Source organism: Ochotona princeps, chromosome 26, assembly GCF_030435755.1.
Source record: "Ochotona princeps isolate mOchPri1 chromosome 26, mOchPri1.hap1, whole genome shotgun sequence".
NCBI lineage: Eukaryota > Metazoa > Chordata > Mammalia > Lagomorpha > Ochotonidae > Ochotona > Ochotona princeps.
This window is the reverse complement of record NC_080857.1, coordinates 17,620,927-17,637,778: the sequence shown is the minus strand read 5'-3', so window position 1 is coordinate 17,637,778 and position 16,852 is coordinate 17,620,927. Positions and strand designations below refer to the sequence as shown.

At 48.3% G+C, this 16,852-nt stretch overlaps 1 protein-coding gene across 9 annotated transcripts in view; it reads left to right on the top strand.

The window, feature by feature from the left end:
- Nucleotides 1-16,852, top strand: part of TTLL5 (tubulin tyrosine ligase like 5) — a 216,119-nt gene that overhangs the window by 179,481 nt on the left and 19,786 nt on the right. For 8 of the 9 annotated variants that reach the window (XM_058655595.1, XM_058655600.1, XM_058655599.1 and 5 more), the window contains one exon: nt 9,431-9,598. The exons of the other annotated variant lie outside the window; for it this stretch is intronic. In XM_058655595.1, the coding sequence (XP_058511578.1) occupies nt 9,431-9,464 (34 nt within the window). In that variant the 3' untranslated portion in view covers nt 9,465-9,598. Of the gene's footprint in view, nt 1-9,430; nt 9,599-16,852 lie in introns of those variants that run through there. 9 annotated transcript variants of the gene reach the window in all.

Genomic DNA, 16,852 nt, shown 5'->3' with positions numbered 1-16,852 from the left:
TTTAGCTGGACCTCACGCCTCACCATCTCGATCTTTCTCATAACCCCCAGTGCTTTGTGCTGTGCAGCTTACGGGATTGCTCTCCTCTCTGTGTCCACTCTAGTACCTAAGACAGGAAATGCTTGTGTGTGAAAGAGCAAATGAAACAGCATTGGGAGGGCAGTTGTAAAGGTTGTCTTAGCTGTTGCTAGATGAGGACAGCCACAACAGAATGCAGAGAACTGAGCAAATGGGAGCTGCCACTTCCCCACTGGGTTCCCACTAATGTCACAGTATATGGCCCCACGAGCAGATGTACTTCTGAATGCAACTGATCAGATCCTTTCCAAAAGGAATTCTTGAATATTGAATATGTGCAAAATGCACTGTGAGGAGCTAACAATCCAAAAGTAAGACCAAGTCATTCTCTGTGTTTATGAAGCTTACGTTCTAACAGAGATGACCAATGTTAAGCGACCAGCTGCAGTTTCATAATCATGATTTTGATCAATGTGGTGCAGAATGTGCAGGGAAAGGTGACATCCTGTCATGGCACTTCTTGACGTGGTCTGTGTTACTGGAGTCCAACTGGTTGCAGGATCTTGGAGACGTGCGGCTGGGACATCTCCAGCTTTCTCTGGAATCTGCTCTGTCCTGTTTCCTGCCAGAGGTGGCGTGAGGGCAAGTGCTGTGTGACGTTTCTCGCCCTCTGTGCTGTAGACATCTTGCACCGGATGGTTCTTGGTTGGGATCTTTGCTGTTACTGTAGGACGCCTGGCAGGATTCCTGACCTCTGCTCACTCCCTGTTCATGGCACCCACGCTTGGGATAACCTGGGCCGCTGGTGGGACATCTCTCCCCGCAGAGTCCCACTGTTTGGCGTGGAGCTTGTTTGTTGTTGTTCCTGTGAGTCACCTGATTCAGTCCCAGGAACTTCATTCAGTCATTGAGGAAATGGGTGCTGAGTGCTTAGTGTACAGCAGGTGGGCAGGCACTGTGCAGGGCCCCGGGAAGCAGCGCAGTGGTCAGAGCTGGTGCTCACCTCAAGCTGCTCTCCCGGAAGGAGAGGTGACACTAACTTTTAAAACCTGGAGAACAAGGCCGTAGGTTAGCTGTGGACATCCTTCCTGATAAGCTGACATGTGAACAGTCTTGAAAACAGCACAGGGCAGAGCCGTGGGAGAGCCTGTCCTTGACCTTGGCCCTTCCGTGTGCTCATCTAACCAAACACCTTTGTGTTTCATGGGCTCCTCCTCAGACGGGCAGCTGAACAGACTGCCAGCAGCCTTAGCTCCACTGCCTCTGTGCCCACCCCCAGCCCTTCCCTTCATGGGTACCCACTCCCTGCCTCACAGCTCAGGGAGTACCAGCCCTTTGGCTGGCAGATGTACCCAGCCTCCTCTCCTGTGCCTCCAAAGAAGATTCTAGTCCACTGTTTGTTTTGGGAAATTTTTATCTGAAATAATTTTGACATCCCAGGACAGATATTTTGGCGACGGGGAAGGGAGGGATGAATCTGGGGCAAATAGAATTTCCTGGTCTGAGGGAGCATACTCAGGTTGGTCATGTTCCATAACAACCCCCATGCTTGATTGGTGCTTCAAGGGCGCAGAATCCCTCCAGGTCATGTTGCCCACTGAGTCCTCCTGGCAGCTCGGGGTGCTCAGTCTTCTTGTCTTTCCCATGCGCTGGAGCTCCAGTCTGTCTTGTTCATGTCCTGGTCTGAAGACGGGACTGGGGAATGGAAGGCTTCTCTGCACAGGGTGTATTGGGGGCACCTCCACATCAGATTGGCATGCCTGGTGCAGGCGTAGCCGTTCATTGTTGCAAAGCACTAATAGATAAGCAGAAGGTGCAAAGTGAAGCACCACCATGGGATATATTGCTTAGTAGGTACTGTGGAGATAGTACCATGCTCGGCCCAGAGATAGGATGACCATGACAGGCTCCACACACGGGGACTCAAGACAGGTAACATCAGCGGAGAATGTGCAGCAAGGTGGTAGTATCACGTGCCAAGGTCACCGAGAATAATGCACATGATGGTGAACACTTGCCTGTGTCGCACGAAACAGCGCTAGGACGAGTGTGCTGCATCCCCTGCCGTATGGCGGAGGAGTGCAAGACAGCCTGTGACACATGATGGAGATCTCCCAGTGGAATGCCGTTTTGTAGTTTTTTATGAAAGATAGAGTGATGACAGGGAGAGAGACAGAGGAGAGAGAGACTTCCCGTCCTCTGGCTGACTCTCCAAAATCTCTAAAAAGCCTGGGGTGCAGAACCAAGAACTCCCTTGGTGTCTCCTGCATGTACTTGGAGACACAAGTACTTGGGCCATCTTTCTCTGTCTCTCTGTTGCTTTAACTTTTAAATAAATGAATGAATCTTTAACAACAGAAAGAGTTCAAAGCAGAGACCTATGTAAAGTGCAAGAGTGGAAGCAGGGAGCCTATGAGCAGATACACGCTGGGGGGGCGGGGGGCAACAGCCACGCCCCTTGGTTGAATAGAGGGTGGTGTCCTAAGTGAATATGCAAATTGGGTGGAGTTTGGGCATGGTTCAATGCAAGTGATGTTCTCTGGGAAAGTTTTCTTTTTGAGAAAACATTTATTTGGGGCCTGACCCAATGGCTCAATTAGCTAATACTCCACCTCCAACTGCTAAGACCCCATATGGGTACCAGTTCATGACCCAGCTGTTCCATTTCCATACAGCTACTAGCTTATGGCCTAGGAAAGCAATAGAGGATGGCCCAAAGTCTTGGAACCCTGTATGAAACCCAAAAGAAGCTCCAGGTTCCTGGCTTCAGATTGGCTCAGCTCTGGCCATTGCAGCCACTTGGGGAGTGAACCAGTGGATGGGAGATCTTTATCTCTCTCTCCTCTCTGTAAATCTGCCTTTCCAATAAAAATAAATCTTTAAATTTATTTACTTGAAAGAACTCAGAGGAGAAATAGAAAGATCTTGCATCTGCTCTCTGGTTCACTCTCCTAAATTGCTGCAATGGCCAAAGCCAGGGCCCTAAAACTTCATCTCCATCTCCCAGGTAGGTGTAGGCTCCCATGCACCAGGACCATCTGTTGGTATTTTCCCAGGTGCTATGGGAAAAGCTGAATCAGAAGTGGAGCAGCCAGGATTCCAACCAGTGATCAATAGTATTCAGGCATGGTAGGAGGAGGCTCAACTTGCTGAGCCACAGTGTGGGCCCCCTTGGGAAAGTCAGATGGATTCTGTGTGTGGAACTCAGTGCATTCATGTTCATTACAGCATCATCATGATGGAAGAGGCCCAGGTGCCTCCTGGGAAAGTGCATGCTCTGCATTGGGCATGCAAGGGGGCAGAACTAGGGGTGCAGGACTGAGAAACCTAGAGATGCTGAAAACCTAATAGCTCCTTTGGGTCACCTTGACTTCTGGCCTAGCCCCTATCCATCATTCACTGTGCTGAAGTTACTTGTACAACTAGGAGCTAACTGGCTGATACCTCCGTATTCTGACTGAAGCAGTTTTTCTGGGGCTTAGAACAGCATCCTATCTACAGAAGGTTCAGTTGCCGGGCACAGCCATGTTCCTTATCCACGGGTAGGGAGAGCAGCCTTCGTGGAATGCGGACGGCCGTGCCTCTGTAGGAAGTCCTCTGCTGTCTCAAAGATACAGCCAGCCCCTATCACTTGATTCATCAAGTGATTGATTACTAAATGCGGGCAGGCAGCAGGAGTCCGTTCCCTGAATGTTAACTCACTCACCCCAGGTCCAGCCAAGCTGTGAGACTTTGTTCCTCGAACAGTCCAAATCAAGGGTGGTTGGTGCCAGCACTGCTGGATAGCAGCTCGGCATCTTTTCCCACTGATGGTGAGCCTATGCTGCCTCATGAGCATTCGGGGGTGTGGGGCAGTGAGGTAGGGAGCACCTAGCAGACCCCCAGCAGTGACACCCTTCTTGACTGCCTTGCCTTGGACTACCAAGGCTAACTGTAATGGCAGGAAAGGCGTAGTCAGCAAATCTGGGAACCTGAAAGAGAAGCTCGAGTGAGGACCGCTGGCCTGAAGCCAGAAGCCTTGGCCTTGCCTCCCTGTTCACACAGCGTTCTTCTAGAGTTCTCCATGGTCATCGTGAGCCAGAATAGCAGAGAGCAGTCGGTTAGATACCTGGTGTTCCCCTCGGGCTGCTTTGCTATTCCCGTGAGTGCGGAGGACCACACCAGCTGCCACCAGTCTCTCCTGACCTCCAGCCCACCTCTCCCTGCTCCCCACCCTCTTCTTCATTTTAGCTCTTTCATGAGGCTGTGGTTTATGGAAGGGACCCTAACCATCACTTCCAAAGGCAGCCATGTTAGGCTGTCTCGGGCTGAGTGTGGTGCCCCACAGCCCTGGGCCTTGTGCCCAGGCCTGGCCCATGCCCACCCACTGCTTTGTGGCCCCCAAACAGTGAAAGTGAACATTATATAAACCCAAAGGAACTTTTACCTTGAGACTCTAACAGTCACTTCTGACTTGCAAGTGGAGTTATTTGCCTGGCAACTCTCAGCAGCATCTGCTGTTTTCATGCTCACATTCTCTCTCTCTCTCTCTCTCTCTCTCTCTCTCTCTCTCTCTTTCTCTCTCTCTCTCTCTCTCTTTCTCTCTCTCTCTCTCTCTCTGTCTTTAAGATTTATTTATTTTTATTTGAAAGGTAAGAGTTACGGAGAAAGTAGGAGAGATGGAAAGATCTTCTGTCAGCCATAGCTGGGCCCATCCAAAGCTAGGAGCCAGGGCCCCCTCTGGGTTTCCTACATGGATGCAGGAGCCCCAAGGCATTTGGACTGTCCTCTACTGCCTTCCCAGGTCATCATCAGGGAGCTGGGTGGAAAGTGGAACAGCCAGGACATGAACCTGCGCCCCACCAGGTGAAGGCTTAGCTTGCTACGCTATGCCCACTGGCCCTCCCTGTTGGGATTCTACCCGCTGTTCCACCAGGGGAGTCTTGGAGCTCTTGGTTCCCCTGAGACCCTTGTCCCTCCCTAGTTCAACACGTTCTTTTCCCCAGAGATAGGAGGGAGCAGTTTGAGTTGATGACTGTCGCTCGTGCTGTTCCGCAAGGCAAAAGCAGTCCACGGTGCGGGGTTTGGCAGGAAGTGGGGCGGTGACATTTGAGAGAGCTGTGATGTCCATCCCCTTCACCCAGTTTGAGCTTTTACTTCTCGTTCCTTGAGCCAAGATCAGACATGATGTTAAGCAGAGATATTGTTTTCCATTTTTCAGGGTCTTTGGAGTCTCCCCAAGTTGTTTTTCCCAGAGCCAAACCTTGGCCACACAATCTGGAGCCCTTGGCACAGGTCCAGGACAGAGACTTCTGTTGGTGAAGTCAGGACCAACTTAAGATAACAGGGCCCAGTGCAGTAGCCTAGCGGATAAAGTCCTCCCCTTGCTTGCTCCAGGATTCCATACGGGTTCTGGTTCTAATCCCTGCAGCCCCACTTCCCATCCAGTTCCCTGCTTGGGGCCTGGGAAAGCAGTAGAGGACAGCCCAATGCCCTGTGGCCATGTGGGAGACCTGGAAGAACTCTGGGATTCTGGCTTCGGATCGGCACAACTCCAGCCATTACAGCCACTTGGGGAGTGAATCAACAGGCAAAAGATCCCCTCTGTCTCTTCTCTTCTTTATATATCTGACTTTCCAATAAAAATAATTAAATCTTTTTTTTTAAGTGTATGCAAATGGATTTTTTCATCATTTTCAGTTGCCTTTACGCCATACCAAAAAGACTGTGATAGCTACCAAGAGGGGTGATCGACCCAGGTGGGAAGATTGTCCTAAACCAGGAGTCAAAGTTGAACTAAGTTCAACTACAGATTGTTTGCTTCTTCAGTGGTCTCCCAGTAGGTGGCACTGTGGCAGTAAATTTCTCTGTTATTTGAGAGGCTTTTGTTTTAAAAATATGGGGAATTAGGGCCCGGCGGCGTGGCCTAGTGGCTCAAGTCCTCGCCTTGAAAGCCCCGGGATCCTGTATGGGCGCCGGTTCTAATCCCGGCAGCTCCACTTCCCATCCAGCTCCCTGCTTGTGGCCTGGGAAAGCAGTTGAGGACAGCCCAATGCATTAGGACCCTGCACCCGCGTGGGAGACCCAGAAGAGGTTCCAGGTTCCCGGCTTGGGGACGGAAGATCTTCCTCTTGTCTCTCCTCCTCTGTGTATATCTGGCTGTAATAAAATGAATAAATCTTTAAAAAAAAATATGGGGAATTTGAGCCAAATCAAAGAAACTAAAGCCCTAAGTGAGTTGTCACGGGTGAAGTGTAACGGAATATATTGGAAAATATATTTTAAGGTCATGTGGCAATAGCCTTAGGAAAGAATGGGTATTAAAAAGAAAAGGCTTAGATTAACATGAGGTTGTTTGTGTACTGGAGTTTCAGAAATTGAGATTGAGAGGGAGCAAACTTTTTTGAGTTTGGTGAGACTGATGATTTAATCATGCTTTTTTGTTGAGTTCCTTCAATAAGCACGTGCTGTAGTTGTCAACCAAACAAACCATCAGCCATTCTGTACCATGCCTGCTTGTGCTGAACGAGTGGCCAGACTTGACCTTGGGCAGTTGCAACCATCCTTTACCAATGCTGCCCTTAGCATTTTGTTCCCAGCTGTGGCCTCCAAAACTTTCCAGAAAATTCTGTGAAACCTTGAGGCTTTGACAATGCTTCTTCCCCCCCTCCCCAGCCAAATCATGAATGGCACACCTGCTATGATCTTAATATTCTTCTTACCTCTAGGGTAATGTTTAGAAACTTATTAGAGAAGCATTATTCATCCAAATACCCCAGGAGAGAGGGGAATTATTTACCCACCACAGGATTCATTTACATTGGATCAGAATGCTTCAAATATCTTTTCCCCGGCCATCTAAGCCTTTTCCAGAAAGGAATGAGAATAGAGAAAGGAACACCAAATCCATGGCTTGCTCATCTACCAAGATGTAGTGAGACATTGAAAACAGCCTGAGTTCTATTGGCGACACCAGTCCCGTGGTCGTTTAAAATGCTGATACCGCACTGCCTGGACTGGCCTTGAGGAGCCCTGGGGTGGGAAGATCACGGTTTCCCCCAGGAGACCAGCAGCGAATGTGACATGAAGCTCCAAACCAAATGGCTGGGCTGCCAACAAACACTCCCATCCACCTGTTCCTGGGACTGTGAGACGTGGCCCTAGCACTTTCCCTAGTTTCCCTTGCTGTCCAGCCTGGATCCCAGCATCCAGTGGCACAGTAGGAGCCATAGCAGAGATGCCCAGGACCAGGGCTCTGCCCCCAGCTTTGCAGTCTTGGTCACACCCTGAGCTCACCAGTCTCTCGACGTGGCAGTGAGCCACATATGTGTGGTTAGCGAAACACACAGCAGGTCAGGATGGGGGTTGGGAGGGTAGAAAGATCTCGCCATTCCTCCCTTCTCCCCCCGGCTCCCCACACCCATGGCTCAGGATCACTGCCCAGGAGCCTGGCCGACAGCCGGTGGCAGTGGGCTGCCCATCTGGAGCCAGGGAATAAGGCAGCTCACCCAGTGAGGCGGCAGAACCCTCCAGTCCACAGCTTGGCACCCATACTCCTGCTTCGTTGTCACTGTGAATGCGGTGTGGACACTGAAGTCCCTTCAGTCACAGTGAGTGTCATCACCATCTGTGACAACTCCAGAGCCTTCGTGTGTGGATCTGGGGAGGACATCAGCTAAAGGGAGATGACCGGGAATATGAAAACAGCAAATATCCTTAGCAGAGACCCCAGGGCGCCACACCTAAGGGCATCAGGAGCCACAGCCTATCTCAGACCCCTCTATGCTGCCCCAGCAAATAGCATCTTTAGATACAGAATTATCTTGTTTGCTGTACTTACGTGTTTAGTGTCTGTGTCATATTAAATAGGTAATTAATAATACCTCTGTGTGTGTGTGTGTGTGTGTGTGTATTCACACACATAATAGTATGCATGGCTACATTATCCAGGGGGTTTTAGTTTTTGTGGTCGTTTCTTTTTTTAAGATTTATTTATTTTTATTGTGAAGTCAGATATACAGAGAGGAGAGACAGAAAGATCTTCTATCCGCTGGTTCACTCCCCAAGTGGCCGCAGTGGCCAGAGCTGCACTGATTCTTCCAGGTCTGCCACGCGGTACAGCTTCCCAAGGCTCTGTGCCATCCTTGACTGCTTTCCCAAGCCACAGGCAGGGAGCTGGATAGGGAGTGGAGCAGCAGGTTGTGAACTGATGCCCGTATGGGATCCCAGCAGTGAGGACTTTAGCCACTAGACTATTATTGCACCAGGCCCAGTTTTGGTATTCTGAATGTTCTTGTATTTGGGGGCCTTTCGGGCAGTGGGGAGAGACTATCTAGTTAACTCTTAGAGGGGATGATGACTTGCCCAGCGCGAACCTTTCGTTGCATATACCAGCCAAATCCAGAGTCCAAATAGCCTGAATCATCTCCTTATGTTACACACACAGCAAGCCAGAATCTCCCCTGCCTAACATCCCCCCCGGGCTCAGCTACCTGGCAGCTCAGAGCACAAGCAGGGATCCACAGCAGCCAACCATGCCTTGCCACGGCTCTCGTTCACACCCGCGCTCTGCCCCACCTGACCTGATGCTCTCCCTGTGCCCTTCATTCTCTCTCTCTCTCTCTCAAGCCCCATTCCTCCTCCCCACACAGCCCCGCAGACTTGACCACGTCCTAGTCAATGCAAGCAGGCTTAGAACAAGCATCAGGAAGTAGGGACGAAGATGAGTCAGGTGCATGTCACCCACTTCACTTCTGAACAGCTGATCCTAGCACTGCGGTACAGACCGTCTTCCATGAGTGACAGCCCAGCTGGCCAAGCTTTGCTGGACTCCATCCCACTGCAGCCACACAAGGACGTGGATTCCCTCCACGGGGCAGAATTGCCTGGCTGGAGGCCATGAACTCTTCACGCTGTCATGTGCCCCAGGCCTTTAGTTTTAATTGCATTTCATTTCATAAATATCTCTGTCTTTAGAGACGAAACTCAAAAGTGTAGCCCAACAACCTGGTTTGAAGTCAGGAAAATGACAACCTGTCTTTCAAGGGGTTGGAGATGTACGTTTACAAACCCACTCAAAGGGGGTTCATCTGCCTTCAAGTACTCCAGGGAGCTCTGTTTCTGCAATGGATTAAGAAATAGGCTACCAACGAGGATAACATCTGAAAATTGATATTTGTCTCTTGCTGAGCTGGCAAAATCCCAGGAGAGAAATAGTGATGCTTTAACTGCTAACAATTGCTACTTTGTTTGAAAGAGACAAGGGAAGCACAGTGGCCCCTTTCTCCAATTACACTTCTGTTATAGAAGCAAACACATCTCCTTGAGGGGGTAGAAAAAATACCTGGCACCCTGGGCTGCTAAGAGTCCTGCCTACCACTGCATCTTGTAACAAAGTTGTGTGGTCCTACAATTAACACCCATTCCCTTTCAGCGGAAGAAGAGCCAGTCTGTTCTTGTCGTCCTGAACCGGCAAGTAGCCAGCATACCATTGCCTTCCCCTGGGAGTCTCCATCCACAGCACACCCGGTTGTCACTCTGTGTTCTGTGGTTACCCACACACCTTGCCTCTAGCTTCAATGGGGTGCTTGTTACAGCCACATGCCTTTGCTTGACCATCCTTCTGTCCTCGGGACATAATTGCCCCCGAAAGTTCTAAAGAAAGAAAATGGCATGCCATGCCATGCCTGTCTTTGGGGAAAAAAAAAAAAAGCAAGCTTTGCACATGGAAATATTTACAACTCTGCTTGTCTGATGGGTAGGGCTTGAGCCAGGCCCCAAAGAGTGTAGGTGTGCAGCTGCAGAGCTCAAACGGCATCTTGCCTGTTGGCATGATTGGCCTGGATATTTACCCTTTATTCTCTTGGAAATGGTTCTGCAGAACAAGATTCTTAGGAGGAGCACCCCTAATAACATCATGGCAGTGGTATCTTCCACATCTCTACTGTAATCTTTTGAACATGTGAGTATCTGCAGTGGGCACCATAAATCTCCAGTGTATCCAGTTGTCTGGTGCTAACTTGAATGTATGAAGTAGTCTTAAGCTTCATCAGTAAGATGTAGCCAGGGCCTCAAGGATACAGTGAGGATCCAGGTTGAAAAATCAACCTGCAAGTCAGATGACCGTGGGAAGGAAGAAGCCCAGTAGAGGTTGTTTGTTGGTATCAGATGGAAGAATCATCCTTTTGTGTCTGTTGGGGTGCTTGAGGGTTCCCCCGCCCCCTGCTCCCATTCACTTCCATTGTACCTCCCAGGGAAATGAAGACACGTGCAAAGTCCAAAGGAAGACATTTTGGAATTTTATAAGAGTTGGGGATTTTTATTCTGTGCGTTTTAATTATGTCTAAGCTGCAAATTGTGTTAGGCAATGAATTCGATGCCTCTCAGGCCTTTTGCTCTGACATCCTCCTCCTCCACCCCTCTCCAGAGAAGTCCCATTGTGCAAGTGGCCATACACTTGCCCGCCTCTTTCTGCAGGGGGCTTGAGTTGTCCACAATAGCCTGGCTGATCACGAAGAGAGACACCCTCAATTTACCTCCGTTAAGGGACAATTGTGTGCATAAACACGGGGGAGGAAGAGTCTCAGGGGCCAGACCTCAGGCAAATTTGCAACCTTATTTGGGATAATGAGCAGCTCTGCGGGCCAGACAGCAGTCCTGTGGCTCCATCCCTCTGACCCTCAGGTTGCCTGCTCGGCCCCCAGAAGCTGCCTTCCATCTCATCATCCAGGTTGGCAGCTCTGCCGTGCCAATCTCTTCGTTTGATTGCTCCTCTGTGTCCTGCTTTCGAAGGCATTATCAGCACTACTCCTGGTGCATTCATCCAACAAGATGCCACCGCAGAGGATAGAGCATCCTGTGGGCAGCTGGTATGGCAGGAAGGTAGCATGAGTTTGTGTACAAAGTTGCCAACCTAGGTATTTCTGGCAGTATTCCTCAGACAGTTTTAAAGCTGGGCAGGAGTAGCAAAGACTTTATCTGTAGCTTAAGTGACTTAAACTATAAAACTACTTGCAATAAAATAAAATAGTAATAAATAAACAAATAAGGGAAAATCAGGAAAAACAAGGTAAGATGTTTACAGTGGAAGGACAGAGGTAGGCCTCTCACCTCGTGGTTCAGATACCAGTTAAGGTGTTCGCGTCCTGGCCCCAGCCAAACTTGCTTTTGTCCTGCTTTAAGGCTTATTTATTTATCCCAAAGGCAGAATACCATAGGAGAGAAATATCAGAGATCTTCCATCTGCTGGTTCACTTCTCCAGATGGCCACAACAGCCAAGGGTGGGCCTGGTCAAAGCCTGGAGCCATGAACTTCATCAGGTTTCCCACATGGGTGACACTTGGGTCACATTCCACTGCTTTCCCAGGCACATTAGCAGGAAGCTGGATCAGAAGCAAAGGATTCAGGATTCAGCTAGCCCCTATATGGGATGCTGGGGTCGCACGTAGCAGCTAAACTCACTGTACCACAGCTGCTGCCACCCCCTCTGTGGGCTTCCTGCTAATGCAAACCCTAGGAGGCAGGAGTGATGGCTCAGTGGGTTTGGTCTGCAGCTGATGCTGATGCTGTGGAGCTGCTGCCTGCAGCACTGACATCCCGTATGGATGCTGATTGATCTTTGTTCCCTGCTAATATACCTGGGAATGCAGTGAAAGACAACCCGAGAGTTTGGACCCCTGCACGCATGTGGGAGACCCGGAAGAATCTCCTGGCTCTTGGCTTTGGCCTGCTCCAGCCTCGGCATTGTGGCCCTTTGGGGAATGAACCAGTGGATGGGAGACTCCTTCCCCCCCCCCACCAACTCTCTCTCTAACTGTAACTCTCCCTTTCAGAGAAATAAAATACATCGTAAAACTTTTTTTTGATGGGATTCTTGCCACCCATAGGGAACATTTGACTTGAATTTCTGTCTCTCAAATTAAAATACACACACACAAACACACACACAAATACTCTCATGCCTTCAAATAATATATACATGACTGCTTCTCTTACAGTCCAACTCCTTGTTGATTGGCCTGGAATAACTGAAAGATGGCCAAGTACTTGGGCCCCTCTGCCACCACCAGGTGGGAGACCCAGCTGGAACTCATGGCTTCAGCCTGGCACTGGCCCAGCCACAGCCATTGCAGCCATTTAGAGCAAACCAGCAAATAGATGCTCGCTCTCTCTTTCTTTCTCTCTCTTTCTTTCTCTCTCTCATCCTGTAACTCTCCCCTTCAAGTAAATAAACAAAATATTTTTTAAATATCTGGAAGAAAATCCAAGATCAAAGTTTTTCCTGGTCCTTATTCTAAGGGAAATATTTTTGCATACCTTATCTCTAGAGGACACTGAAAGACACAGTAGTGCCCTCCGCAGGCTAACACAGCAGAGCGTCTCACATGGCTCCCTGTAGGCTGGGCCTCCGAGTAAGCCAGAGGTGACACGAAGACCAGAAGACCACGTTGTGCGGGAATGCAACCCGTAGAGCTTCAGTCTCCTCACCGTGTTCATAATCCAAGGGTAAGATAATGATGATTTAGGGGACTGCATGACTCATGTGTGTCTTAGACTGTCCTCTAAAATAGAACTTTCTCTCATCTGATTGCTTGATAAGAACTAGTTGTGCTGCTAGGCGCAGGCCTGGGTTCGTGGACTTTTCATCTTGCTGTTAGAAGGTGCATCAGAGGTAGGTGGTGGATGTGGCGTCTTGTGAAAACCAGATACTAGACAACCTACTTCCCCCACCGCCACAGAGCCTATTTGTTGCCTTTTGGGGGGTTCACCCACACAACTGCCACTGTCTAGGCACCCTCTCCCACCTCTTGCCCTGTGCGGCTAAGTCCCAGGAGCCCACAGCTCATTTCGTCTCCTGCAGCTCCTCCTTTCTCCCTGCCCCCAATCTGGCTGAGATGCTGTCCCACTCTGTGACGTTGACAGCACCCCAGTGTCTCTGTGGAGCACCTGACACTTCCTTCATTGGGGTTGGAAATCCCTGGAATGCAGCATCAGGGGCAACTCAGCTCTGAGATCCCAGTGCCTAGCCCAGAGTCATGCCCCTAGTAGCTGATGAGTGAGTGGGTTTTCATAGTTCTGCTTTTGTTCGGCATTTGGAATAAATAATGTTTCTACATATGCAAAGCATTCCAATCCTATGGGGGTCCAGGGAAGTTTTACCTCCTCCAATAATCCTAACTCATGCTCACATCATTACATTTATCTTATCATTTTATAAATCTCAAGGCTAAAATTTGATACCACAAAGTGTGACACTCCCTTGGGCTTTGTCACCTTATATTGCTGTGCACTTCTGGATGCCCGTGTCTCTTCAGTAGTACCATGAATTCATTGGTGGGAAGGATTACATTGTGTATGCTTGTTGAGTCCCTAGCATTACCCCCAAACACTCTGTTATGTTGTAAGGTAGACACTAGAGAAAAGGATACATGCAGACATTCCTGGGGAACACTTCTGTTCCTGCTGTTTTGCCTTCAAGTAAAATGTCTAACCTCAGAAGATCAAGTCTTAAGATGAATAACTCAAACATTGCATTGTATGCTGAGATCATCTTCACCATCATCCTTAAAGAGGAGCAAATATCATGCAGCAGGAGCCAGGACTGGGGCAAACAAGGGGTCAGAACACTTCTCCAGACCAGGGGAAGAGACCTGGCGTGGGGAGACTGCTGTGACAGCAACCTTCATGCTGGGCGCATTACACACACAATAGATGCACATGTCCAGCGGCATCTAGTCTCCACTTCGGCCTTAGAGAAACAGAGACTGCTATTAACGCAAGTGATAGCTGTGCTCTACATACACCTGCCACATCCACTCACATCAGCGACCTACTCCTTGCTCTGAATAATCCTGCTGCACACCAGTGGCTATTGTGTTCTCTCATTTTATGCAGATTAGCATAGTCTTATAAATTTAACCTTACTAACCACACTGCATTCTGCTCACGTACGTCCTCTTTGAGATTTTGCTCACGGTGGAACTGCTTTAAAAGCTAAGAGGTTCTTACTGACCCGAGTTTCATGTAAAGAAAAGCTTCCTTGTGCTTAGGTCTTTGCTGCGATTCTCCTACCAAAAAGAATGGGACCACGGCCTGGTAGCATGGATAATCCAAACCAGAAGTTTACTCAGCAGTATTGAGTCAGAGAATTTTAAACAGGATTTAAAACTAATCGTGAATACAGAGCCCCAGTAATCAAGACAGCGTGGCCTGGGATAGATGAACAGAATAGAATTAAGCATCCAGAAATAAGCCCATACATCTATGGCCAATTGATTTTCAACAAGAGTGCCAAGACTGTTCAGTGGGGAAAAGAATAGTTTGTTTCAACAAATGGCACCAGGATGATTTGTTTGCCTTCCACAAAGGGATGAAGTCAGACTCCTATCCCACACTCGTCACAAAAATTATCTCCAATGCGATAGAAGGCTCAAGTGGAAAGGCTAACGCTATAGAATTCCTAGAGCATATAGAAATGCATCTGCATGTTCTTAGGTTAGGCAGTGATTTCCTAAATGGGACACCAAAGAATATAAACAACAAGAAAATAGTTTGGCCTTTGAAATTCTTTGCATCAAAAGGCACCCTTCAGCAGGAGATAAAAGTCCACAGAAGGGCAGGAAACATTTGCAGATCACATACAGGGTGCTTTAAAAGGTTCCTGGAGATCTGGCAGCTAAGACTGCCACATCCTGCATCCCAGTGCTTGGGTCCAACACTCCAGATCCTGGCCCTCGACTGCAGCTTGCTGGCAGCACAGGTCCAGGGAGATGGCAGTGGTAACACACATAATCAGGGTTTACACCCAAATGAGAGGTTTAGATTTACTTCCCAGCTCCCAGAATATCAGAGCACAGATTTCCTCACTCTCCTCTTAAGTCAATTTTTTAGTTTTTTTTAAGTCAATTTTTTAACAATTAAAGCGTTCATGGAAAGTGCATATGGAAAAACTATGCATGGACTTCAAAAAGTGTTTGTTCCTAAACAAAATTATCTCTTAATTCTGTTCTTGTATATTTATTTTAAAGTACTCTCATATGTGACAAGGGGCTTGTATCCAGAATATAAACAGTGCAGCAATAAAAAGACTATCCGAAATTTTTAAAAATATTTAGATTTTTCATTTTATTGTGAAAGTTGGACACATACTCACAGATCCTCCATCTGCTAGTTCACTCCACAAATGCCCTGAGGTGGGCTGGATTGAAGCCAAGAGCCTGGAACTCAATCCACATATCCCAAGTGGCTGTCAGAGACCCAGTTGCTTTTGAGCCATCGTCTAGAGTCTCCTAAGGTGTGCATTAGCAGAATGTTGGGTTGCAAGCAGAATAGGCAGGCCTTTAACCATGCACTCTGATATGGGATGCAGGCTAATCCAGGCAGTAACTTCAGCCACTGCATCACACATCTGCTCCAGCAACCTAATTGTGTAAATGAGCAATCCGTTTCAAAAGACATTTCTGTAAAGCAGATAGGTAAATAGCAAGTAAGCACAGGAAAAGGTGTATTGTTACTCGTCAGAGAAATGTAAATGTAAGCTACGACCAGATACCACTTTGTCCTCATGAGAATGGCTATAACCAAAAGAAAAAGTAATAACAAGTTCAGATGAGGATGTAAAGAAATTGGATTTCTATACAGCCACTGGGAATGTAAAATGGTGTGGCTGCTTTGGAAAGTAAGCTGGCAGTTCCTCCAACTGTTAGACACAGAGTTACCATATGACCCAGCAATTCCACTCCAAAGTGTATATCCAAAAGAAATGGAAAACATATGTTCACATAAATGTTTGGATATGAATGTTCATAGCAGCATTACTCATAATCGCCAAAATATGGAAACAGGTCTCTCATATGATGAGGAAACAAAACACAGTGTGTGCTTTTCAAGCCATGAGAAAGAATGAGCCACTTACACAGGCTGCAACACGCGTGGACCTTAAAAGCATCACACTGAGCCTGGCATGATGGCTTAATGGATAAATCCTCACCTTGCACGCACCGGGATCCCATTTGAGCACCAGTTCATGCTCCAGCTGCTTTGCTTCCCTTCCACCTGCCTGCTTGTTGCCTGGGAAAGCAGTAGAGGATGAGCCAAAGCCTTGGGACCCTGCATGCATGTGGGAGATGTGGGAGGCGCCTTTGGCTCCTGGCGTGGGTTGGCTCAGTGCCAGCCATTGTGACCATTTGGAGAGTGAACCAGTAGATGGAAGATCTTTCTATCTCTTCTCTCTGTAAATGCGATCTGCCTTCCCGATAAAAATAACTAAATATAAAAAAATAAAGAAAGATGAATGTAGTTGGTTACAGGAAGCCACATAGTGTATTTTAGGGGGGAGGTCCACCATGAGTCAGTCCATCAAATCAGAAAGTGGTTTAGCTATTGCCCCTGGCTGGGGTCAGGGGAAGGAAGGTGGGACGTGACTCCCAGTGGAGTTGGTGGCTCAAATTGGTGTAATGAAGATGTTTTAAAATGAGACTGTGGCGGTGATTGCACAACACTTGTGAATACAATTGAAACCACTGAATTATATGCTTAAAAAAAAAAAAAAGCAGGGAGAGAGAGCAAGTGAGCACTTGCTCCCCCACCCAGTGGTTCACTCCTCAAATTCCTGCAGTAGGTCAGAGTTGGGCCAGGCTAAAACCAGGGTCCAGAAACTCCCAGTCTCCTGGGTGAGTAGCAGGAACCTAGCTGCTTGGGCGACACCATTGGCGCCCAGTGTCTGTCTTAGCAGAAAGCCAGAGTCAGGGACCAGAGTTGGTAAGCAAACCCCAGGCACTGTGACATAGTGTGCAGGTACCATAACCATTAAGCCATGTTTGCCTGCCCAAATGAACATCTCTAATGAGTGTATTT